Source organism: Jaculus jaculus, chromosome 14, assembly GCF_020740685.1.
Source record: "Jaculus jaculus isolate mJacJac1 chromosome 14, mJacJac1.mat.Y.cur, whole genome shotgun sequence".
Lineage (NCBI taxonomy): Eukaryota > Metazoa > Chordata > Mammalia > Rodentia > Dipodidae > Jaculus > Jaculus jaculus.
The window spans coordinates 18370444-18398056 of NC_059115.1; the positions used below are offsets into that span (position 1 = coordinate 18370444).

The 27613-nt window shown below is 43.9% G+C and overlaps 1 protein-coding gene across 1 annotated transcript in view; it reads left to right on the top strand.

Annotated features, from left to right (window-relative positions):
• Positions 1 to 14453, top strand: part of LOC123454760 (sialic acid-binding Ig-like lectin 5) — a 29397-nt gene extending 14944 nt beyond the window's left edge. The window contains exons 8-9 of the mRNA XM_045134074.1: positions 397 to 478; positions 14226 to 14453. Coding sequence (XP_044990009.1) covers positions 397 to 478; positions 14226 to 14411 — 268 coding nt within the window. The 3' untranslated portion in view covers positions 14412 to 14453. The remainder of the gene's footprint in view (positions 1 to 396; positions 479 to 14225) is intronic.
• Positions 14454 to 27613: the final 13160 nt, after the last annotated feature.

The following is a 27613-nucleotide window of genomic DNA, read 5'->3' on the forward strand; positions in this document are numbered from 1 at the left end:
AGAGCTCAACAATTCATCTAGAAGCTGTTCAATAAGCACTAAGGATCCACCTGTCTCTGCCTCCCCAGGGCTGGGATTACAAACCCATATCACACACCCAACTTTTATGTGGGTGTTGGGGATCCAGACTTAGGTCCTCATGTGAGCATTGAAAGCACTTTGCCCACTGAGTTATCTCCCCAGCCTCTCATTTTTATGTGTAAGAAGAGTCTGTCATGATGGAAATTAGGTCAAATCCCTGGTTGTTCAGGAGTATGCAGACCTCTGTCACAGGTCAAGACACACCAGGGCCTGGAGACCCCCGGGCATCATTTTTATGCTGATAAGGGTGGCAAGGCAGCCAATTCACTTGTGTCTGCAACATTGTATCTGCAATGTGTGACTTTCTTCCCTCAGGAAGAAGGCTTATGTGCTGCAAACATCCAGGAGACCAAAGGGCATGGACCATGAAGACCCTGTCATGGGCATAGATAACTTGGTGAGTGATGTAGGCATCCTGTCATTGGGGGATGGGGCTTCTATGCAAATTCATTTGGCAATGAGAGAGCTCCTCAGTACCTACTAAGCCCGCCTCTCCTTGGTGACTTAGCACACACCTAGAAATTTACCTTCTCTCTCTGATCTCCCTTTTCATCTCCCAGAACCAACAGCTCACTGTGTCTCTTCCATCTTTCTAAGTAAAGTTAACTGACCCTCTGCTTATCTTTCTTCCTTACCTCTGCTAACCAGTGAGTCCATCTTACTTCATTGCCCTCCATCTCTCATCCAAGAGGCAAGCTTCCAGAACCATCTCCCCAAATGATTCCTTTCTAGCCCACCTAGCATGTCTGAGTATCATTGCTCCAGTTTCTTAGAGAATAATGCTATCATCCTTGGTCATTTGATAGCTACCCCAGCCCATTTCCTGCCTTGTAGTCTGTCCCCACACTGGCCTCATTGTTTCCATACAGACCTACATTCTTTACAGCTTTGAGTTTTTGCATATATATTTCCTTATACCTGAAATGTACTTTTCTTTCCATTTTCTATACCAACCTGTCTAATTTTAGCTCTCATATCTCCCACTTTAGGAAAGCTCATCACCTCCCTCTCATTATCATTGATTTTCTCCCTCTGCCACATTCCCAAAGCACCACATACATTCTTGTCCTGAGGATCCTATTATACAAAATTATTGTTTGTCTGTCTACACTCCCTCATTGTATTTGTAAAATTTTTGAGGTCTAGGCCTGGCCTTTATCCAGCTCCAGCGAGTCTCTGTCTCTCTGTTAGCATGGCTTTCCCATTTTAATGACATCAGGCCCATGTGACCATGCATGGAAGGACCTGAAGTGCTGGACTGTGATCTCTGCAACATTTTCCCTTTAATTTTCTCATTTTCATTCATAATATGGCATCTGCAAAACCACTGTCCATCCTAAGACCTTGAACATTGATTACATACCTACTGGTACTGTGTCCTGCTCCATCCCCAGTAACCATTGTTCTGAATCTTGTCTTCCTAATGTTGACAGATATGTATGTGAAATATATTCTATTTAGCTTGTTCTGGGTCTATAAAGGATGTCACGTACCACACATCCCTCTTTTTTTTCGCACATCCTTCTTGAACTTGCTGTGTTGATTCAGACTTGGTTTGGAGATATAGCTCAGAGAGCTTGTCTAGCTTGCATGAAGTCCTGGATTTGATCCTCTGCGTCACATGTCACAGGTGTGATAGTGCACACCTGTAATCCCAGCATTTGGGAGGTGGAAGCAGAAGGGTCAACAAGTTCAAAGTTATCATTTGAGGCTTGAGGCCAGCCTGAGCTACAAAAGAGACTCTCTCTAAAAAGAAGATACAGATTTATTTATTTATTTATTAAAGGAAGACAGACAGATAGAAAGAGAGACAGAGAGCGAGAGAGAGAATGGGTGCATCAGGGCTTCTACCCAGTAGAAACAACTACAGATGCATACTCCACCTTGTGCATCTGGCTTTACATGGGTACTGGGGAATTGAACCTGGGTCCTTGGGCTTTGCAGGTAAGCCTCTTAGCCACTGAGGAATCTCACCAACTCCAGATACAGATTCATTATTGCATAGACTTTCAGCTTATTCATCTTCTCCACTGTGTGATGTCATTTCATGGGGATGTCTGTTATGGACATTTGGGTTAGTTGAAGATTCTTCAGCACTATTTGAGAATTTAACTGCTATGTCCTAAGATAAATGAATGTCCACTGTTATAAGGTCAAGACAAGCATTGCAGGTCTCCCAAATATGCCTCTGGTGTCCTGGTAATCATCACCTTTCTAGTATTTGGCTTTATCAGATATTCTAATTTTTGTCATCTCACTCTCTCACTGTGGTCTACACCTCTGATTACCATAAGCAGGCTAGCACATTTTCACTAGCATGCACACATGTCCTGAATACAGTGCCTGCTCACATCCAGAATCCATGTTACTACTGGGTGTTTGAGCTTTTCATACCAAATTTGCTGGACAGCTTATATACGTTTATACTATTTTCTTGTTACATGTATTGAAAATATTCTTCTAGTGACTATCCTTTCTTCTTTTAAAAATTTTTTAAAATTTATTTATTTGTTTATGTATTTGTAAGCAGAGAGAGATCGAGAAGAGACAGACAGAGAGAATAGACATGCCAGGACCTTTAACTGCTGCAAATGACCTCCAGATGCATGCACCACTTTGTGCATCTGGCTTTATGTGGGTATTGGGGAATTGAACCCAGGTTATTGGGGTTTGTAGGGAAGTGCCTCAACTACTGAGCAATCTCTCCAGATCCTTTTCTTCTTTTTCATAAAGTGATCGTGGATGAACGTACATTCTTCATTACAGTATAGGAATATCCGCCAACCTTCCCTTTCCTTCCGGTGCCTTTTGGTGTTCATTTAAGAAGATCTTCAACACTAGGTGTGATTATGCATACCAGCATTATAGTACTGGGAAGACAGAGGCAGGAAGATTGCTATAAGTTGAATGTCAGCCTGGTATATATAGTAAGACCCTGACACAACAAAAGAAAGAGAGAGAGAGAAAGGGAAAAGAATTTTCCCTATTTTAAGATTATATGGATATCCAAGTATAGTATCTACTAAACATACACTATTCCTTTTCACATTTAAGTACATAATCTACCTGAATTTAATTTTTGTGTGTATCATGTGGTGTAGTTCCCCCTTGTTTTGTTGAGCCAAGCTCTTACCCTGAAGCCCAGGCTGTCCTAGAACTCACTGTGTAGCCCAAATTGTCTACAAACTGACAGTGATCTACTTGCCCACTTGCCTCAGCCTCCAAAGTGCTGAGACGACAGGCGTGAGATTACACCACACCTGAGTTCCCCCTGTATACGTGAATCAGCCTCCCCTTCCTACTCTGTCGCTCCAACCCATCACTTCGGTAGTACATCAGCATTCCACGTGTGGGCGGTCCCTTCTGCGTGGCCTCTAGTTTAGTCCATTAGCCAGTTTTGCCATCTGAGTCAGAACTAGTTATATGGTCAATAAATTTTAAAGTGTCCTGATAGCTAATAGTAAGACCCCTTCCTTAATAACCTTATATATAACGATGCTGTAATCTCTAATAACATTTTGGCTATTCCTGGGCCCTTATTTTTTTTCCATTTAAATATTAAAACTAGCTTATCAAGTCCCAAAAATATTCCTGTTGATGTTTTGACTAAAATTACATTGAGTTTGTGTTTCAATCTGAGAAGAATTTACTTGTTTATGAATTAAAGTCTTACACATGAAAATAGATTTTCATTTATTTAAATCCTTTTGGATGTTTTCAAGAAAAACAGGATTTCTTTACTGAGGACTTGAATATTTTGTGTTATTTTCTTTCTTAACTGCTGCTATTTTTGTTGTTACTATAAATGTTACTTTTTCCCCATGACACTGGGGATTAAACTTAGGGTTCCATTCATACCAGGCAAGTGCTATACCACTGAGCTATATTTCAAGCCTTATCCCTTTTTAAAAATATTTGAGCTGGTGTTAGTGGCTCCAAGCCTTCAATCCCAGCACTCAGGGGGCTGAGGTAGGAGGATTGCTGTGAATTTCAGGCCAGCCTGGACTACAGAGTAAGTACCAGGTCAGCCTTGGCTAGAGTAGAATCCCAACTCAGAAAAACAAACAAGAAACAACAACAACAAAGTTTGAGATAAGAACATCCTAAGTTCCACAGGCCAGCCTTGAACTCGTGGTCCTTCTGCCTCAGCCTGAAGAGTAGGTGGGAAGGCTGTACTGCACATATGTTTTTGAAAAGGGTATTTTCTGATGTTTATTGCAGGAATGCCGAATGATTTTTTTTTGGGGGGTGGGGGTTTGAGGTAGGGTTTCAATCTAGCTCAGGCTGACCTGGAATAGTCTCAGGGTGGCCTCGAACTCACACCGATCCTCCTACCTCTGCCTCCCAAATGTTGGTATTAAAAGCACGTGCCACCATGGCTGGCACAGAATGAAAAATTTTTGCAATTAAAAAAGGTGACAAGTTGGCTTAGGGTGTCCTTTAGAATCTTGCTAGTTTGATTACAGAGTAAATCTTAAGCATTATTTATAAATCTACTGGTCTTGTTCTTTTTTTCAGAGATAGTGATAATATCCAATAAAAGAGAGACATCTTTCTATTTATTATTCATGTATACATGTGTGTCAGGTGAACACATGTGTGCCAGGTGAACACATGTGTGCAGAGGTATGTATGAGGAAGTGCATATGTAAGTGTGTACCTATATACATGTGGAGGCCAAAGGACAACGTTAGGTGTTCCTCAGGAATGCTTTCCACCTTTTATTTTTTGAGACAGTCTCCTATTGGACTGAAGTTCACCAATCAGGCTAGCCTGCCTGCCCATTGAGTTCCAAGGATCCTTCTGTCTCCATCCCCAAGCACTGGGATTACATATATATTACTATGGCCAGCAATTTTATGGGGGGAGTTCTAGGGGTCAACCAATCAAATTCAGGCCCTCATACCTGATAGGAAAGTACTTTACTAAGTGAGCTATCTCCCAGTGAGATATCTTTAACTGTCATGATTTGCTAAACCAAGGCAGATCAATTTGATGAAAATGTAAGGCCATTTCTTTCAAGAATCACTTCCCTCTTTTAGGCATCTGGTACTGAGCAAGAACTATCTGGCCTCACATAGACCTTGTAGATATATGTTTTTTTTAATTTTTTATTTATTTATTTGAGAGCAACAGACACAGAGAGAAAGACAGATAAAGGGAGAGAGAGAGAGAATGGGTGCGCCAGGGCTTCTAGCCTCTGCAAACGAACTCCAGACGCGTGCACCCCCTTGTGCATCTAGCTAACGTGGGACCTGGGGAACCGAGCCTTGAACCGGGGTCCTTAGGCTTCACAGGCAAGTGTTAACCGCTAAGCCATCTCTCCAGCCCGATATATTTTTATTCTGAAAGATTTCATATTTCAACAAATGAACCACCCTTTTGAACACTTGCCCTGAAAGGGAAGTAATGGCACCCAGCTCTGACCTCATGTAGCAAGGGAAATTATGCAATGCCTCAGGCTGTGGGCAGTATGTGGCTACAAATGACAGGAACCAAGGAAAGTGCTTGTCATTTCCTCACCATCTGTGAACACACACTTCTTTTCTTTTCTAACACTAATGCGGATGAATTCATCTGTGGGCCTCACGGTACATATTGTCCCGCCTCTGCTGGGTGCCACCCTCCAGGTGCTAAGGATCATTCTTACGCTCTCATTCACCCACCGCATCTACTTTTTTGCATATATTTTTCTTAAGTGACATTTATAATTGATCTTATGTCCTTCCAACTTTCTCAGCTCTTCAATTATGTGAAATAATTTGTATATGGAAATTAAAATATTTTGATGTAGCTCAGTTGGAAGAGTGTTTGCCAAGCATACACTAATCCCTGGGTTCCATCATCAGCACCATATAGACCAGGTGTGGTGATGCATGCCTAGAGTCCCAAGCGCTCAGTAGGTAGAGACAAGAGGATCAGAAGTTCAAAGTCATCCTTGGCTATATATGGAGTTTGAGGCCAGATAGAAATTAAAGTATTTTAAGTAACTTTAATTTTTAAAATACCACATATTCATATGTAAAATCACAACAGCTTTTCCATTGTCTTTAAATCTTAATACTTATTCTTTTTCTAGGTCAAATATACTGGCTAAGACTCAAGTTAAAGTCAAGTATGGGCGTGTTTTATTACTCCTGCTTTTGAAGGACATAGGCTCAGTATCCAGCCATTTAAGCTTTCCAGTAAGGAAGTTCCTTTCTATCACTCAATTGCTTTCATTTTATTTTTTCTCTTTATGAAATAGGGTCTTGCTATATGACCCAGGCCAGCCTTAAAAATCCGATCTTCCTCCATCAACCTACCACCAAGCCAAGCTAACAGTTTTGTTGTTTGTTTTTGAGGTAGGGTCTCACTCTAGCCCAAGCTGACCTGGAATTCACTCTGTAGTCCCAGGCTGGCTTCAAACTCATGCTTGTGTGGCAAGCACTCTGCCTATGAAATCATGACCCCATTCCATGATATCGTTTTTTTTTTTAAATTTTTAAAATTTATTTATTTGAAAGCGACAGACACAGAGAGAAAGACAGATAGAGGGAGAGAGAGAGAATGGGCGCGCCAGGGCTTCCAGCCTCTGCAAACAAACTCCAGACGTGTGCGCCCCCTTGTGCATCTGGCTAACGTGGGACCTGGGGAACCGAGCCTGGAACCGGGGTCCTTAGGCTTCGCAGGCAAGCGCTTAACCGCTAAGCCATCTCTCCAGCCCCCATGATATCTTTCTGATACCTTAGTAGATTCAACTTTTCATAATCTTTTGCTTAGTACCTTTGAATCTTACATGCATGGAACAAATGGACCTGCTATTTCCCTTTTCTCCAGAAACTTTGAACATTATGTTAGTTAATTTTGCATTGCTGTGAACAAAATACCTGACAGAACTGACTGAACAGAGGAAAGAATAACAGGGTTTCAGAGAGGTTTGGGTCCCCATGGCAGGGAAGACATGGGGTTGAAGCCATCCCTTCTCTCTTCAGCAACAGCAACAAGAGAAGGAAATCTCTCATGTGGTGGCAGACAGAAAACGAAGGGGCAGGACTAACCTTCAGAGACCTTCCTGTCTTGATCTTCTTCCACCAGCAAGGCCCTACCTTTTTTTTCTTCAAAATATTTTGTTTATTTATTTAACAGAGAGAGAAAGAGGCAAAGAGAAAGAGAGCACACAAATGGGCATAATAGGACCTCCAGCCACTGCAAATGAACTCTAGACATACATGCCATCTTGTGCACCTGGCTTATGTGGGTACCAGGGAATTGAACCTGGGCCTTCAGACTTTACCGACAAGTGCCTTAATTGCTAAGCCATCTCTCCAGCCCCAAAACTCCACCTTCTAACAGCCCTGTGGGCTTCAAAATTGAGTCATAAGGTAGGGACCATGCCCTCAAAACATGAGCCTGGGGGGAACAGACAGTATTTACTACTCTTTTTCTATTATTTGGAAGAAAGTGTATACAATTGGAATAGTAGTTTCTGGGCTTGTCAGAGAAGACATCTGTAAAATCACCAGGGCATGATGTCTGTGGGATTTTTCTAACTCAACCATTTTATGTTTTCCTAGTGACACGTGGAATTCATACACACACACACACACACACACACACACACACACACACACATATAGTTTTTTAGTTCTTTGAGGTGGGGATGCACGGTGGCTCAGGCTAACCTGGAATTTTGATATATAGTCTCAGGCTGGCCTCAAACTCTTAGTGATCCTCCCACCTCTGCCACCTGAGCGCTAGGATTAAAGGCATGCATCACCACACCCAGCTGCTTCATAAATTTTTTTAAAAATATTTTACTCATTTATTGTTTATTGAAAGAGAGAGGAAGAGAGAGTGAGAGAATATGGGCATGCCAGGACCTCTAGCCACTGCAAAAGAACTCCAGATGCGTGTACCACCTTGCATATCGGGCTTATGTTTGTTCTGGGGAATTGAACCTGGGTCCTTAGGCTTCACAGGCAAGTACTAACCCATTTATCCAGCTGCTGCTTTATAAATCTTTGACGAAGGACTATAGGTAGCATTCCCTTGTCTTCATGCTATTTTAGTTGACATTATTTTATCTTTTATGTTCTTAAATTATTAATGACTTCCCTCTTTTTTCTAGATAAATGTGTTCATTGTATCTTTGGATCAGTTTCAAAGAGCCAACTTTCTGGATTGGTGATCTTTTCACTGTAGCTTCACTTTCATTTTTTTAATTTATTTCATTCACATATTTATTTACTTTGAGGCAGGATCTCAGGTGGTCCACATTGTCCTCACTGTGAAGCTGAGGATGACCTTGAGCTTCTGATTCTGATCCTCCTGATTTCCCTTCCCTAGAGCTGGGACAGCAGGCATGCCAGTGTGTGTGTGTGTGTGTGTGTGTGTGTGTGTGTGTGTGTGGTAGGTGTGACGTGGAGTATGAACATGTATGTGCAGATGTGGCACCCTGTGTGTGTGCATGGAGGCCAAAGGAGACCATCAGGTGTCCCCTCTAGTGCTCATCCACTTGTTTCCTTGAGGTGGAATCTCTTCACTCATTCCAGAGCTTTGCAGTGCCAGGTTTCTTACTCATTGTTGGGGCCCAAACCCAGGACTTCATGTGCACTAGACAGGTACTCTACCATCTGAGACACAGCCCGAGCTGAGAGCCCACATTGCATTTTCTTCCTTTCTTCCTCCCTCCCTTCTTCCCTCCCTTCTTCCCTCTTTTCTTTCTGGGAATTCCAAACTTGTGTCATCAGGATTATGCAACCAGTGCTCTTCACCACATCACCAACTTCTGATTTATAAAGAAGCCTGGTGATAAAGTGTTGACAATAAGTACAATTTGAATTCAAGTGTAGGTGGTTTTTCTGGTATAGGGGGTAGCAGAGATACTAAGTGCAAGTTCTTCTCTAAAGGAGATGAGAAAACATTACTTAGTGAGCCACCAAAGGGTTTGGCATCCACTCACTTGAGGGCAAGGAAGGGTGCTGTCCTAGCCAGCTAGCTATGATCTTATCACAGCAAGCTGAACCTCCATCAGCTCTTTCAGTGATTTGGATGACTGCTGAAGTGCTCCCTTTCGTGAGGTGGCAACATCATCAGAGTGACTATTGGAACAAGGCTTCTCCATGTGCTTTCCCTGGTTCCATAGTGCATAGAAGCCAGTAAGTGTGAGTCCTGCCCTTGAAGATCTCCTGTACTTGTTTGCTTTTTTATTTTCTAGGTAGGATCTTGCTCTAGCCCAGGCTGACCTGGAATTCAATATGTAGTCTCAGGGTGGTCTTGAAGTTATGGTGATCCTCCTTTCTCTGACTCCAGAGGTCTGGGATTCACCTGTACGTCTTCACAACCTGCCAAGCATGGTTCCAGATGGTGTGGAGGTCATCTTATGCACCTAGTGTTTTCTCAGTGATAACACCAAATACACTATAGGAAGAACCCACACTATTAGGCCAGAATGCCACTTGCCTACTCACCATAGTTAGAATTGTTGCATTTCTTGCTTTGGATCAGGCCATGAGTTTGGGTTTTATTCAGCTCCAGCTGGAGACCATTCACCTCCCCAAATACAGCCCGTCTCACAACAACCTCTGATGGTAATGAAGGCTAGTCCAAATCTTCCCTAGGTTATTAGCTCCAGCCAGCAAAGATAAACTACCTATATACTGAGATATTGTGGATCCACATTTAAATATAGAGACAGAGGGTTGCTGCATCCCCTGCCACTACTTCTTATTTAATCTGATGTTCTTTTAGCAATGTTTAACCAGGAAAAACTCAGATTATTAAATTTCTTTCAAAATACCTTTTCTCTATCTAAAAAATTTTAAGACGTATCTTTATTTATTTGTTTGCAAGGATAAAGAGGGATTAAGAGGAAGAATGGGTGCACTAGGGCCTCTAATCACTGCAAATGAACAAATTCTACCTGACCAGAAGCAGCTCATGGAGGAAAAAGCATTTAATTTGGCTTACAGCTTCAGAAGGTAGAACCCCTCATGGCTGGAAAAGCATGGCAGGCTGGAGCAGGAAGCCTGAATCCATCCTTATATCAGCAGGTAGGAAGTAGAGAAAGGCAGAAGACAGCAGGCAAGGACTGGCTGTAACACCTCACGGCCTTCCCCCATACGCACTCTTCCTCCAGCATCGCTCCACCTCCTAAATGTTCCACTACCTTCCCCATCAGGGTCACCAGCTGGGGAGTAAGGATTCAAATACATGAGACTATAGGGGATATTGTACATTCACAAAAAAGTTAGTATCTCTGCTTTAATTTATATGTTATCTATTTGAGAGAGAGAGAGAAAGAATGGACACACCAGAGCCTCCAGCCACTGCAAATAAACTCCATATGCATGCATCACCTTGGACATTTGGCTTATGTAGATACTGGAGAAATTGAACCTGGGTCCTTAGGCTTTATAGGCAAGCGCCTTAACCACTAGGCCATCTCTCCAGCCTACCATCTGTTTTACTACTAATAAAAACTTTAGCTGGGCATGGTGGTGCATAACGTTGAAAATACATATATGTATATTATTTTTATTTATTTGAGAGAGAAAGAGGCAGAGAGAGAAAGAGAGAGAGAGAGAGAGAGAGAGAGAGAGAGAGAGAATAGGCATGACAGGACTTCCAGCCACTGCAAATAAACTCCAGATGCATGTGTCACCTTGTTTATCTGGGTTTACCTGGGTATTGGGGAATTGAACCTGGGTCCTTTGGCTTTGTAGGCAAATGCCTTAGCCACAAAACCATCTCTCCAGCCCATGCATGCACTCAGGAGGCAGAGGTAGGACAATCACTGAGTTTGAGGCCAGCCTGAGACTACATAGTGAATTCCAGGTCAGCCTCAGTTAGAGTGAGACCCTACCTTCAAAAAAATAAAAAATAAAAAATAAAACAAAACAACTTTAGTCTGCATTTCTGTCTCCTGGTCTATCTTCCTCCCACCCTCTATAAAATGTTCATGTTTTTAATAGAACTGCATTTTTCCTTCTAGGTTTTTGTGAATATACTGGTGATCTTTTTCTACACTGAATCCAAAATATGTTGCAGCTGCACATTATACTGGGATGCAGGGTCATTTTATATCACATATTTGTCATAGGATTTCCTATGTCCCTGTTCCTGTGAGTTCTTTCCCCAGATATTTTGAGATAGTTTTTTTTTTTTTTTTTAAATCAGCATTGTTGTTGTTTGTTTTTTTGAGGCAGGGTCTCATTTTAGCCCAGGTTAACCTCAAACTCACTGGCAATAATCAAACCTCAGCCTCCCAAGTGCTGGCATTATAGGCATGAGCCACCATGCCTGGCTCCTCAGATATTTTCCAGTTGGTGTTTCATTATATTAAGATTTATGGGGGGCTGGAGAAGTAACTTAATAGTTAAGGTGCTTGCCTGCAATGCCAAAGGACTGAGGTTCAACTCCCTGGTACCCATGTAAACCAGATGCACAAGGTGGCACATGCATCTGGAGTTTATTTGCAGTAGATGGAGGCCCAGGCATGCCCATTCTCTCTCTCTCTCTCTCTCTCTCTCTCTCTTTCTTTCTTCTTTCTCTCTCTTTCTAAATAAATAAATAAAAATAAAATATTTTATTTAGGACTGAGAGATGGCTTAATGGTTAAGGTGCTTGCCTGCAAAGCCAAAAGACCCAAGTTCAAATCCCCAGGACTCACATAAGACAGGTGCACAAGGTGGCACATGCTCTGGAGTTTGTTTGTGGTGGCTAGAGGCCCTGGCACAACCATTCCCCACTCGTTCTCTTTCTCTGTCCCACCCCCTCTCAAATAAAGAAAAATAAGGGAAAAAAGATTTATGAAAAAGGTGTATGAAAATATTTTTATGTTTCTATATTTGAATTTTGTCAAGCCACAAATTCTAGGATTAAATACTCTATCAGACCAATATCCACTTGGGGACTATGTGTGGTAGTTTCTACTAATTTGGCATGCAAGTCTTTTAGGGGCATAGCTAGATAGTGGAGTCTTGTCCTGAGAGGAACCCAAGGATATGGCTGTGGGTGTTCACAGTGTGTCTTTCATGGGATCTTTCCTTATGTGGCCAAGGACGTTTTGCCCGAGTGCCCAATCTATGACCAGGTGTCCCTCTCACAAGAAACCTGCTTATATTAGAAGACTGACCAATGTTCCACTTATTCCTGCCAAGATAGCCATTGTGTGGAGGAGCACTTTCCATAAGGAGATAGAGCTAAATATGGTGGGAACGTAACAAAATACATGAAACAATATTAGTATTTACTGTGTTAGCCAGAATGTCATTACTGTGACAAAATGCTTGATATAAATACCATAAAAAGTTTATTTTCTTGATTGCTTGTTTATCTTTTTTATTTTTATCTTTTGGTTTTTTGAGGTACAGTCTTGCTGTAACCCAGGCTGAACTGAAATTCACTATGTAGTCTCAGGGTGGCTTGAAGCTCACATTGATCCTCCTACCTCTGCCTCACAGGTGCGGGGATTAAAGGCATGAACCACCAAGCCTGGCTTGTTCATTTATTTTTTTATAAATGTATTTTTTAATATTTTATTTTTTTACTTATTTATTTGAGGGAGAGAGAGAGAGAGAGAGAGAGAGAGAGGGAGAGAAAGGGCATGCCAGGGCCTCCAATCACTGCGAATGAACTCCCAGACACATGTGCCACGTTGTGCATCTGGCTTATGTGGGTCCTGGAGAAGTGAACTGAGGTCCTTTCGCTTTGCAGGCAAATACCTTAACCACTAAGCAATCTCTCCAGACCTGTTTACTTTTTTATATTGTATATTTTTATTTCATTTACTTATTTGCAAGGGAGAGAGACAGAATGGGTGTACCAGGTACTCTAACCACCACAAAAGAACTCCACTTGAGTATGCCACTTTGTATGACTCAGACCTGGGTCCTTAGGCTTCGCATGCAAGTGCCTTAATCACTGAGCAATCTCTCCATCTCCTATCTGTTTATTTTTTGAAGGAAGGTCTCATATAGCCCAGGCTGATCTCAAACTTACTATGGAGATGGAGTTGACTTTGAACTTCTGATCCTCCTGCTGGCATCTCCACAGTGCTTTGATTATAGGCATGTACCACTATACCTAGTTTTTTATACAGTGCTGAAAACTGAAACCAGGGCTTCATACATATAGCCAAATGTGGTACTAACTGAGCTACTCCCGCAGCCCAGTGAAGGCTTATATTGCTTTATGATTTCAGATATTTTAGTCTGTGCTTGCTTGGCCCCAGCTCTGTGGTCCCATGGGGAGACACAAAGGATATAAAAGAGCAGAGCTGTTCATTTCACAATGAACAGGGTGCAGATAAGAGAGAATGGGGTTGCTGTGGTAGGCTTTATCATTCGTATAGTATTTCATCTGGACCCTGCTGTATGGTGTTGCCCAGTTATGAGCAGGTCTTCCTCATTTAGCTGCTATTCCATGTGATGATTCTCCTTGGGAATGCTTCCACAGATACACCAGAAATGTACTTGACTAATCTCCTAGGTACTAAGTGTCTATCAATCCAATCAAATTGATTGTCAAGATTAACCATCACATCCACAGACCTGAGAGAGATAAGACCAGCATGTCTCACAGGACCAATGACAGGAAGGGAAGAAATCCATTACACTACTCCAGAACAGAGACAATAAAGAGAAAAAGAGAATAAATAGAAAGTGGGAAAGAGAGAGAAAAAGATAGGGGGAGCTGGATCCTATAATGGATCTATGGGTTCCATGTTTCCAATATGGAATTCTACAGGGTGGGTTTAAAACAAGCGTATTGGAGGGCACTGTGACTGGGAAATGGCTAGCACATAGTCCATGGTGGGATGCAGGGGACAAGAGGTCATGTCTAGTAAGTTATACCTAGCCCCCCTGGGGAGGAATTAGCCACCAGGAGGTGGTGGTAAAATGCAGCTATATGAATCTTAAGAAACTGAGAACATAGACAACAAGAAAAATGTGTCAAAGGTGACAGAGCACTGCTTCCAGTACCAGAAATTATGCTTATATTCAAAATAGATGCTGAGACAACATGAAGTCACAATAATTGGGGCTGGGGATATAGCCCAATTAGTAAAGTTCCTGCTTCTACCTCACAAGTGCTGTGATTACAGGCATGTACCACTACGTTGTCCTTTTTATCTCTGTTGTGATTTCTTCCTCCTTTAGGGTTCCAGCCAGGAGTCCTGGTCAGACAGCCCCAGACACCAGGCATCTCCTGCAGGGAGTGTTCCTTCCTCAAGGGAAGAACAGGAACTCTACTACGCCTCCCTCACCTTTCAGGGGATAAAACTTCAAGAGTCTCGGGAGGCCACAGATATCACAAAGTACTCAGCGATCAGGGCAAGCAAGTGAGGACCCTGATCTGTCCGGGCAGGGGGCTCCACAGACTGTTGTGCAGAGGAAGGAGGAAGTCAGTAACGAAATTTCTGGTGCAGGATGAGCCTGACTCACAACAATGAGTGTTCCCAAAAAGAGAGCTGATGAATCAGAGGGACCTGGGCTCCATTCCCTGTCCGAGAACCTCCTAAAGCATCATTATCAAGCAATGAATTTCATCTATGACCTGGTTTTCTATTCTGTAAATCAGAGATCGCATCTTACCTTAAAAAGAGCGTATTAAAATCAGCACATGGAACTCAACCAACAAAGATCCTGTCATAGGTCATGTGTCCGATGCCTCCTTCAACAGACAGCTCTTGCAGGTATGATCTTCTCAGTCTGGGTGTGGCCAGTTGTAGAGACAGAGGAGCAGTATGGTGGCATCTACCCCTGCAGAAGTCAGGTTCGCACTGCTGGCAGAAAACACCAGACCAAGAATAGCTTGGGGGATAAAAGGGTTTATTTTGGCTTACAGACTCAAGCGGAAGCTGCATGATGTCAGGGGAACAATTGCATGAACAGCGGGTAGACATCACCTTTTGGTCAACATTATATTGACAACAGCAACAGGAGAGTGTGCCAAATACTGGCAAGAGAAAGCTGTTTATAATAACCATAATATAATACCCACAAGACATGCCTCCAACAATAGAGGGTCTCCAGGAGGCTTTAATTGCCAAATTGCCATTAGCTGGGGACCCAACATTTAGAATACCTAAGTTTATGGGGGACACCTGGATAAAACCATTACATTATGCCCCTGCCCCCATAAACTGATAATCATATACTATGTAAAATGCAATGAATTCATCCAATTTTAAAAGTCCCATAGTTTTAAATCAATCCCAATGATATACAAACATTTCCATAATCTATAATCTTTTAACTGAGCCACAATACCAAAAAAACAAACAAACAAAAATATAGTGGTACAGAATAAACATTCACACTGCAAAAGATGGCATTGAGCATAGTAAGGAAATATTCAACCAATACAAGATTTAAAACAACCAGGGAAACATCAAACTCTGTAGCACCAAGTCCAACTAACCAGTGTCAAGTTTCCAAGTCTGATAATGCTAACCAGCAACAAGTCTCTGGAATTCCAATTAAGCCCCTACAGCTAAGATACTTACAGTCCCAGAAAACTTCATATGGTGTCAGCAGCTCTCCTTGGCAGCCATCCCATAGTCCTGACATCTCCATTGAGTCTCTGCTGCAACCCACAGTTCATCCTCATGGCTGCACAGGGTCTTCACACAGGTAATCCAACAAGCCTGCTTCACACTGCCCATGGCCATTCCAAAATACAAAACCATGTTGCAAATTCAATGACCCTCTCTTTCCCGCATTTGTTATACTGCATAATGCCAGGTGGGCTGTCAGCTTGTTAATCCAGGGGGGAGTAAAGCAGACTTTGAAGAATAGGACACTCCTTAGCATTCAGGCCCCTTCCAAGGAGTCTATATTCCTTCCGTCATACCAATGGAGGCCAGCTGGCCAAATCTCAATGATTGTAATCTCTCATACAGCTGAATGGGCAGCAGTTTGGGCCCAAAGATTTCATTTTTTTCTTTGCCATATCCCTCTGCTCACACCAATCCATTTCTACACAATACAACCCTGCACAAGTTCTCAGGACAGGAGTATAACAGCAAGCCTCTCACACAAACTGCTTCTAGGTAAAGCTCGTTGTCACCCTCATTAGCCAAACCTCACAGTCCTCAGTACTTAGCACATTCAGGTCTTTCACCTCTGACCAGAATAGTCCATCAAACTGTACATATAGCACTGTAAGGCACCTCTTAGCACAAGGTTTCAAGTATTTCCAAAATCCTCTTGAAAATCAGCTCCAAAAGCCCAAAAGCCATACAGTCAGGTTTCTACCAGCAATGACCCCACTCTCAGTACCAACTTTACTGTTGAAGTCAGGTTTGCAATACTAGTAAAAAAAATACCTGACAAAGAGCAGCTTGTGGGATAAAAGGGTTTATTTTGGCTTATAGACTCAAGGGAAAGCTCCGTGATGGTAAGGGAGAATAATGGCATGAGCAGCGGGTGGACATTACCTTCTGGCCAACATCAGATGGACAACAGCAATAGGAGAGTGCACCAAACACTGGCAAGAGGAAGCTGGTTACAACACCCACAATCCCACTCCCAATAATACACAGTCTTCAGGAGGCTTTAATTCCTAAATTGCCATCAGCTGGGGACCTAACATTAAGAATACCTAAGTTTATAGGGGACACGTCAATCAAACCAGCACCACAATCCCTTTCTTTTTTGAGGTAAGGTCTCAATCTAGTTCAGGGTGACCTGGAATTCACTATGTATTCTCAGGGTGACCTCAAACTCATGGCGATTCTGACTTCTGCCTCCTGAGTGCTGGGATCAAAGGTGTGGCGTATGCTATCACTCCCCACTCATCCTCCCAGTAGACAATTTAGTACCGCCCCAGAAAAACAGCACCTGATCTTGGCATTCAGCACATAATGTGAGATGTTAGAGGTTTTTTTCCTTGTTGTTTTTGAGATAGGCTTGCTTGGAATTGATCCGAGTAGAGCCTGGTAGCTATCATTGTAAGCAATTTAGTCAGGGTCACAGGCCCTCAAAGAGGTCCATCTGTCCTGAATGCAAAAATAACACAGTTTCTGTCCAGGAGCTAAAACTCTAGTTAAACTTGTACTCATCAAGAAAGAAGTTGCAGGCTGGAGAGATGGTTCAGTGCACTTCCTGTGCAAACATGAAGGCCTGGGGATGTTTGAGAGACCACTCAAGTTTGACCCCAGAGCTTACATTAACAGCTGGGCATGGCCACAAATGTCTATAACAACAGCCCCATGGGGTGGGCAAAGACCTGAGAATTACCAGAGCTCATGAAAAAAAAAAAAAAAAAAAAAGCAGCAAGCTCCAGGATCAGTAAGAGACTCTGGCTCAAACAAGACCAGACAGAGGAGAGATGGAGTGGGTCACTCATTCCTCTTTAGCTGGCTACTGTAGGTGAGCTCATCTCTCCACAAGAAAGCTTATGAGCACATACACATGCATATAACACACACACACACACACACACACACACACACACACACACACATGCACGCACACACACAACCAGAGAGAAGGTAGTGGCTACTAACTCATCAGGATGCTGGCTAACCCGCCTGCCTTTGTCTTTCTCCCTCTTCCTGACCCTCAACTCCTTTAGAATTTTGGCCAGCTCCCCTTGAACCTGTGCCATCTCACCTTACCTCTATACCAATCAAAGACCCTTGGATGTGTTTAGGTAGACCTATCACATCTGTTCTTGTCCAATGTCTGGTTTCCATAAGTCATCACTTGGACCTGTTCCAAACCTACAAAAGTCTCTGCAGAAAAGAAGGCTGGAAAGTAACTCTTTGAATACCCTCTCCTCCTCTACAGAAAGTACAGAAAGCTTTATTCTCTATCTCTTTCTTTTTTTAAAAAATATTTTTAGTTTAGTTTTATTTATTTATTTGAGAATGAGAGAGAGAGAGAGAGAGAGAGAGAACGAATGGGCACACCGGGGCCTCCAGCCACTACAAACGAACTCCAGATGTGTGCGGGGCCCCCATGTGCATCTGGCTAACGTGGGTCCTGGGGAATTGAGCCTCGAACTGGGGTCCTTAGGCTTCACAGGCAAGTGTTTAACCGCTAAGCCACCTCTCCAGCCCTCTATCTCTTTCTAACAAACCTTGCCTATGTGAACTAAAGTTGCCAAAAAAGCCTGAATCCACTGCACCTGCTTCCACCAAGGCTGAATGGACTGATAGAACTCATGCGATCACAGAGATGGACTGCTGCAAAGATGAGAACCTAATTACTAGAGTTACTTTTAGCCCCTCAGTAGCCATTTATTACCCACCTCTGTGTCTGACCTAACATCCTGGTGACTATCAGTTGGTCAGGTATGATCCTTTTGGAAATGGACTGAAAGACCCACAGCTTCCACCAGCCCAGGGCAAAGAATGTCCTCAGGTAGCATCTGAGGCCTATGGTGGAGATTTCCCTGCTTTGCTACATAGCTTGCCTACCTGATGGTCAGCCAGTGTGTTTGAAAAGTGCCTTGATTTATGACTTTCTTCTGCTCTGTAACTATGACCCTTCATGAAATTGTTAACACTTTAGAACATGGAATTGGGGAAACCTAAATGTGTTCCCAGGCCATGATCACTCATATTTGGCCCCAGAATAAACTATTTCTTATCCCCTGTGAGGTGAGAGCTGTATCATTTGTGTTGACACCTACATAACTTTCTTTGCATGCCCTCCTTCTGTCCTTGTTCACTGTTCTGTGTGACCATCAGAGTATCTTTTCATCTCTAGCTGCTGTAGTCAGGTCCAATGTTGTTGGATGAACATCCAAACCAGACAGAGTTTATAGGAGTAAAGGGTTTCTTTTAAGCCTACACAACCAGAGGAAGATTCCATCAATGACGGACAAAGCTATTTCCATACAACCGAGGAAGACCACAACAGCAAGCAAACACACACACACAAAGCAGCAAGCATGAACTAGCAGCAATCAGGACCCCCACAGAGCTCAGACCTCTGCATACCTTTGGGTTGGAAATCAGGAATTCAGTGATGGGCCCCCTGTAGCAGGAGTCTGTCCGCTAGGGACTGAGGCTGAAAACTCAATTTCAATAAGACAACTGAATCTATAGGAGACATACATTCAAACTACTATATCAGCCCTCTTTATCTCATTCATGGGACTCTGAAGGAACACCCAACAGTCAAACAGCTGCCTAGCTCTCTCTATCTCTTTTCTGCCCAGATACATTCATGTCTCCTGGCCTTAGTACAGTTCAGGCATATGAAGTCCACTAAGATCTCCCTGCCATCTATTCATTCACCCTCTACTTTTTGCATTTGGCTTTGCATGTGTGGCTGGGGAATTGAACACCAGTCTGGCAGACATTGCAAGCAAGTGCCTTTAACCACTGATCTATCTCTAGCCCCATGTATACATTCACCCTCTACTCACAGCCCATTGCTCTCCCAACCTTCCATGCTAGTTCAAACCACACTGCATTAATTGCTTTTCTTTAATGTTTATTTATTTGTAAGGAGATGATAGCTATCTGGCTGGCTAGATACATACATACATACATACATACATACATACATACATACATACATACAAACGTAGATGATAGATAGACAGATAGACAGATGGGATGAGTATATGAGCACACCAGGGCATTTTGCCAGTGCAAATGTACTCCAGATACATGAACCACTTTGTGCATCTGGCTTTCTGTGAATACTGGGGAACTGAACCCAGGGTTGGTCCTTTGCAACCATGTACCTTTAACAACTGAGGCATCTTTCCAGCCCTAGTTACTTTTCTTATCCTTGTGACAGACTACCTAACAGAAATGTAAAGGAGAGGTTTGTTTTGATTCACTTCAGAAGATGCAGCCTGTCATGTTGGGGAAGTCATGGCACTGGTTACTCTATTTGATGGTGGGAGAGTGGAATGAATCTTGTTATGGGGAGGCATCAGGAAGCAGCAAGCTAACAGGAAACCATATGGGATCTAACTCCCAAGCCTTGTCCCCCAGCAAGTCACTTCATCCAGCTAGGACCCACCTCTTAAAGGTTCCACAAACTCCCAAAACAGCACCAACCGAGGACTACATTATGAACACATTTTACATCCAAATCATAGCACTGTCTTTGTGTCTGTCTGGGGTCCTTGCTCTCAGAAGATCCCACCTCATTTTCATTGGGTTTATACCATTTTTTTTTTTGAACATGGGTTCACAGTGGACTTATTAAGAGGGTAGAGAGGAGGTAGAATTCACATTCTTGTTTCATTAGCTTGAATTTTGATACTAAACACAAACAAGAGTTGGGGATCTAACTCAGTTGGCACAGTGCATGCTCAGCATGCACAAAGCCCCAAGATTGACTCCTAGCATTGTATAAAATGGGCATGGTGGTGCATGTGTATCATCAGGGCACTTGAGAGGTGAAAGCAGAACAATCAGAAGTTCAATGTCAACCTCAACCACACAGCAAGATTGAGGCCAGCCTGGGATACATAAGGCCCTGTCAAGGAAGAAAGGGAAGGAGGAAGGGAAGACAGGGAGAAGAAGGTGAAAAAGATGCAACAGGAACCTAGTTATTGCAGTGTTACATGTTATGAAAATACTGATGTTACAAGGCCAATGTTATTTCTTTTTTTAAATTTTTTTATTTTTATTTATTTATTTGAGAGCAACAGACAGAGAGAGGAAGAGGGGAAGAGCGCGAGAGAGAGGGAGAGAAGGGCGCACCAGGGCCTCCAGCCACTGCAAATTCGAACTCCAGATGTGTGTGCCCCCTTGTGCATCTGGCTAACGTGGGTCCTGGGGAATCAAGCCTCAAACTGGGGTCCTTAGGATTCACAGGCAAGTGCTTAACCACTAAGCCATCTTTCTAGCCCCCAATGTTATTTCTTAACCTTTACAGTCTCCATGAGGAAAGGAATGGACATGTACAATGTGATGTAAGTAGACAGTGATTCTCAGTAACCACTACCCATTCTTCATTTCAGTATCATAAGAACTTGAGCAGTGACCACGGTTTTGATAATCAAAGGCTAGAATATCCTGACCAAGACTCATGTGAGAAATAATAAAAATTCTGTGGGGAAAATGAACAGGAAAACCTTTCAGTTAAAAAGTATAGAGGGGGCTGGGGAGATGGCTGAGTGGTTAAGGCACTTTCCTGCAAAGCCCAAGGACCTGGGTTTGATTCTCCAGGTCACACATAAGCCAGATTCATAAGGTATTACATGCTTATGGAGTGTGTTTGCAGTGGCTAGAGACCCTGGTGCCACCATTCTCCCTTCCCCACACCTCTTCCTTCCTCTCTCTGTCTCTAAGAATAAATAAGTTAAAAGAAACTTTAAAAAAAAAGGATAGAGGGGCTGGAAATATGGCTTAGTAGCTAAGGCACTTGCCTAAAAAGCCAAAGGATACAGGTTCCATTCCCAAGTACCCACATAAAGCCAGATGTACAAGGTAGTTCATGCATCTTGAGTTCATTTGCTAGAGGCCCTGGTTCACCCATCCATTCTCTCTCTCTCTCTCTCTTCTGTCTTTCTTTCTCTCTCTCAAATAAATAAAGATTTAACAAAAATAAAAAGTATAGAGAATGTTCAGGTTAGGAATTTTGAGAGAGTGTGAGCCCAGAGGATTAAGCCGTGTACCTGAGGTGAAGCGATGATATTCTCAAGGGTATCTGTTCACCCTGAACATGTGGGTTTTGGTTCTGTTTTTGCAGGTGGCCCTGGAAGTGAAAGCCCAGACTCTGGCCAGCCCAAGGTGGGAGGTTTCAGAAAAGGCCAACCGCACAATGAGTTTGTAATTTGGGTTAAGGGGAACCAAAGAAAACCAAAAACATGAAGAAAAATCTGAGTAGATACGAGCAGAAAACAGAAACAAATTGTCTTTCAAAGAAAGGCAGTTGAGTTGGCAGCCTTGATCTCAAGGAAGGGTAGGATATTACTCAATTTCTCTGCTTCTACAGCACTCAGACTGATCGCATCTGTCCCTATATCTGATGAGGTCTAGAAAAAAACTTATAAGTATTTATGAATTCAGGAATTCATAGACAGATTCTAAGTTTTCTCCCAGTCTAAAAGAACAATAAATGTTCAATTGTGCAAAGGACAGGATGTGATGAGTTGTCAGTCCAGCCAAGATAGGAGGGTGGTTAATGGTGGAAGGCAAGGAAAATATGAGAGACACCATGAAAGGGAGCCCTAGAATATCCTGACCAAGGAATAGAGGAGTTAACTATTTATTCGTCTATCTATCTGCCTACCCATCCATCCATTCATACTTTTTTGAGGCAGTTGCACATTAAACCTAGACTGGCCTCAAACTCACTAGGTAGCCAAGGATAAGCTTAAACTTCTGATCAGAACCAAGTCCACCTTCTTAGGGTCTTCCAGATCAAAAACTGCTCCCAGCGTGACAGGGATGCCGGCATGGGGGAGAGGCCATTGCTCTGTGGAAATCCTTGTTTGGCAGACCGCAGGCTCAAAGTCTGCATATTTCAGGTAAGGCAAGCACCACAGAGCAGCTTCAGTTAAGGGAAGATATATTAATTACTTTTCTCACTTTTGTGACCAACTACCTGACAAGATGCCACTTGAGGGAGGAAGCGTTGATTTCGGCTTGCAGCTTAAGGAGAATCAGTCCATTATGGTGGGGATGGCGTAGGAGGCTGAGGCGTCTATGGCCATACCACCCTGAGCCACCTGATCTCGTCTGATCTCGGAAGCTAAGCAGGGTCAGGCCTGGTTAGTACTTGGGTGGGAGGAGGCTGAGGCACCTGGTCACACTGCAGCCACAGTCTTAGGAAGCAGAGAAGGGACAGGGGGTGAGGCCAGACCAAGACTCACCCCAGTGATCTACTTGCTCCGGCAAGGCTCCACAGTGCCACCAACTGGTAAATGCTCAATACATCAACCTATGGAAGGCATTTCACACTGGAACCTGAAGGCTTAAAGGACCCAGGATGACAGGAAGGGGCCAGCTGGGGGTCTGTGAGAGGGCTGCTTCCAGTGACACCCCATCCTCTGAGCTCCAGGCTCTCGTCCTGGATAGTGCTGGTGCAAATACCTACCCTCACATCCTAGGAGACTGGGACCTGGCACAAAGGGATCCTCCTACCCATGCCAGAGCCTACTGAGGAAAGAGCAACCTTTTACTGAAAATGGGTCTGCCTGGAACACTGTACCTCAGACACTCTCCTGTTACTTCGATTGGAAGAAACCTTTGTTTCTTGTATATCCTACTGCCAGGATCCCCGCGAGGGCTCAGGTCCAGCTTTGCAAGCCTCACCTGGGTGTGGCAGTGACCACATAACCCTACACCCTGAAAGCGTGCCAGGGAAAGGTCATCTCTGTGGGCTGCAAATGCAGCTCAGTTGGTAGTATTCTTGCCTAGCATGCACGAGGTCCTGGGTTCAATGGAACAAGCACCACATAAACTCCACTCATCTTTGCCACTTTGTGCACCCGGCTTTAACGGCAGGCTGGCCTTGAACTCACAGCGGTTCTCCTACCTCTGCCTCTGAGTGCTGGGATTAAAGGTGTGTCCTTTAATCTACTTTCTCTTGGCTTTTCTTTTTCTATTTTTAAAAATATTTTATTTTTATTTATTTGAGAGAGAGAAAAAGGGGGGGGGGGAGAAAGAGAGAATGGACATGCCAGGGTCTCCAGCCACTGCAACAGAACTCCAGATGTGTGTGACCCCTTGTACATCTGGCTTACATGAGTCTTGGGGAATTGAGCCTGGTTCCTTTGGCTTTGCAGGCAAGTGCCTTAACTGCTAAGCCATCTCTCCAGTCCTCTTGGTCTTTCTTTCTCTCTCTCTCTCTCTCTCTTTTTTTTTTTTTTTTCTTTTTCAAGGTAGGGTCTCACTCTGGCCCAGGCTGACCTGTAGTTCACTATGGAGTCTCACCTCTTGGTCTTTCTTAAAAGAGCTGGGCCTGTCCTCCCAGAGGCAGTAGTGTCCACAGCTCTCTTGAGAGACTCTCCATTGTCACTTGTACCTATGTAGATTGAGGTTCTAAATTTTACCTGAGGCTAAACTGGTATTAGCAGGGAAACACTTGCAAGCACAAGGCCTCATATGCAGTAAGTGGGTGACAAACAAGGACACAAGTCAATTCAGGAGAACTTGTGTTACCCTTCCTTATTATGTCCCTCCAGCTCCACCTGTTCTGTGGTGCTTGAAGGTCTCCATCACCCTTTACCCTTCCTCCTTCCCTCCATTCTCTGGCTCCTAACTGCCCCACAGGTCTGTGGATGCCTGTGCCCCACTTTCCCCATAATCTCTGGGTCTTGGCTGCCCAGCAAGGGCCCAGTGGCTAGTTTCTATGGCCCAACACCCTCTAGGTCTAGGGTCTTGGAGCTCTGACTGCCCTGTGGAAACCCAGAGATCTCGTCCTCGTCCATCCCGACTTTCAGTCTCCACATCTCCTTCCCCACTACCTGGGTCCTATTGCTCCTCCTACTTGCTGGGACCGGGCTGAAGGTCTCCACTGTCCCCTGCCCCTCACCTGCGCTCTAGGCCAAGGGTGAGAGTGAGTGGGGTGCTGGGGTCTGGGCTTCCGGGACAGGGAGAGGAGCACCTTGGGCCACAGGTTCGCTGAACTAGTGATGCGTGTATTCCCGCTGTCCCACACTCCGACATCAGAGGCCTTTAGTGACCACTTTCACGACCTGCTCAAGCTCCTGGAGGAGGCGCGTGTGTGTAACACTCTCTCTCTCTCCCTCTCTCCCTCTCCCCGCCCCCTCTCTTTCTCTCTCTTTCCTATTTTGTTTTTATTATTTTAGAGAGAGAATTGGCACCAGGATCTCAGCCACTGCAGTCTAACTCCAGATGCGTCTGCCACCTAGTGGGCATGAACGACCTTGCACCTGTCTCACCTTTGTGCGTCTGGCTTACGTGGTATATGGAGTCCGACAAGGGTCCTTAGCTTGCAGCAACAGCTTTAACCACTAAGCCATCTCTCCAGCCAAACTTACTGTTTTGTACAAGGACTAAATAAGAGAAGAAAAAATCATTCTGTTGTTTATTCGACAAATATCCACTGAGTGTCTCCCTTGTACTCAACAACCTCTAGGGGCTGTGGACACAGCTGCTGGCAATAGAGAAAAGGTGGCCACAGGTCTCTTCACTAACATTCTAGAGCAAGAGTCATGTTTAAGATAAGAAAGGAAGTGGGCTGGAGAGATGGCTTAGGGGTTAAGCGCTTGCCTGTGAAGCCTAAGGACCCCGGTTCGAGGCTCGGTTCCCCAGGTCCCACGTTAGCCAGATGCACAAGGGGGCGCACGCGTCTGGAGCTCGTTTGCAGAGGCTGGAAGCCCTGGCGCGCCCATTCTCTCTCTCTCTCCCTCTATCTGTCTTTCTCTCTGTGTCTGTCGCTCTCAAATAAATAAATTAATTAATTAAAAAAAAAAAGAAAGGAAGTAACCAAGATGCTTTCCAAATATGAAAAAGCATTCTTGATGCTGGGATTGTGAGGCAACGGGAAAAGGCATTCTTTTTTTTTTTTTTTCTCAATTTTTATTAACATTTTCCATGATTATAAAAAATATCCCATAGTAATACCCTCCCTTTCCCCCGCCAATTTCCCCTTTGAAATTCCATTCTCCATCATATCCCTTCCCCATCTCAATCAGTCTCTCTTTTATTTTGATGTCATGATCTGGGAAAAGGCATTCTTAAGCTGAAGTACTCAAGACTTTTTGAGGCCAGCAAGATGAGAGGACCAGACATTGGGAAAGGTAGGAAGAATGTTCTAGTGCTAGTAGTAAATGCAGAGGCCATGAGAGGCAAGGCTTGGATGATTTGCAAAGTGTGTTGTGCTGAAGAGCACAGATAAGGGTGTCTTGGAGGCCCACAAGGTGAAGCACTTGAATATTATTCTGAGTGGTATGTGAGTTTCTGGATGACTTTAAGCTATAGGATGATAGGATATAAAATGCTAGATGTGCATGTATTATATATTGGGTGGGGATGAGGTAGGGTCTCTCATTGTAGCCCAGGTTGACCTAGAACTCATTCTATAGCCCAGGTCGGCCTCAAATTCACAGCGATCCTCATAACTCAGGCTCCCCAGTGCTATGGCTTGTGTTTGAACAGGATCGCTTAGCCTGTGTGTTAACAAAGCAGAAGGCAACACGGGCTCTCCAAGCAGAACAGTGAGTGGTGCCACAGCCATCGGGGGCTCAGAGCACAGCAGAGGGGAAGTAGTCATGCTGGCTCTCCTTTGGAGAGAAAGCAGATGGGACTCACTCTAAACGTGGGGTTAGGAGCTGGGAGACAGAACCCGGACTAAGTACAAATGCAAGAGATTGGCTACGGCAATTGGACAGATAATGGGGCCACAGGAGAGGAGGTGGAAGACAAATGAGAAGGGGAAAAAAAATGAGGGGAGAAAACTTGGGAAAGGGGGTCTGGAATTTCCTTTAGATGTGGTGGAGTTGAGATCCTTTGCTTTGGGGAGTCTTCTGAGCTTGAGGCTGTTTCTGATGCTTGCTTTGTTCTTCTACAACAGCCTGAGCACCTCTAGACCAGTAGGGCTGCTCAGGAATGGAACCGGGGCACAGAAGAGAGTGCATGCCCACGCACCGTGCTTGTGGGGTGAGAGGAGTCAAGCTGGGAGGCAGTGCAGAGCGGGCCAGTGGGTTCGGGAGCTGTTGAAGGCATGGGGATCACTAAGGCTGCCATTGTCTCAGAAGGGACCTGGGCAAGGCATGGTGGTGCATGCTTGTTTTCACAGAATCTCAGAGGTGGAAGCAGGAGGATCAGAAGTTCAAGGTCTCTGCTGCATGGTGAATTTGAGTCCAACCCAGGCTATATTTATACAGAAATTCTAGTTACTCACTAGTGCACCTATGCAATATGCCCACACACTCACACTTAAAATTTTGGGGTGTCTCTGAATTCTTATTAATTTGAAGAATGAAACAAACCAGAGGCTCAGGTTCAGAAAGATTTCATTATAGCTCAGTGTTATAGAAAAGAGAGCTTTAAGAGAAGGGGAACTTAAAGGAAGAAAACATAGCTTTTTTCCAGTGAGACAAGAGGGGTTTTGAGAGGCCCAGAGTCTAAGAAAAGAAAGAACTGTAGAGTTCTTGCCCAGGGAGGCAAGAGAGGGTATGAGCCACCCACCTCATGACACAGGTTGAGATTTTGCATGTGACTGGTTTAGCCAGTTAGTCCTAACCTCAGGTGTCTGGGGTCAGGCTATCTGAAAAAGGGCAATCTTCCCAGAAATCTATTTACCTATTTGTTTATTATTAATTAATTAATTAATTTGACAAAGAGAGAGGGGATGGGGAGAGTGGGCACACCAAGGCCTCCAAAGCCTCCAGCCACTGCAAGTGAACTCCAGACACATGTGCCCCCTTATGCATCTGGCTTATGTGTGTCCTGGGGAAAATTAATCATAGGTCCTTTGGCTTTGCAGGCAAGTGCCTTAACTGCTAAGCCAACTCTGCGGCCTGTCAAGATTGTTTATTTATTTATTTGAGAGAGAGAAAGAGAGAATGGGCACGCCAGGGCCTCCAGCCACTACAAATGAATTTTAGATGCAAGTGCCACCTCGTGCATCTGGCTTACATGGGTCCTGGGGAA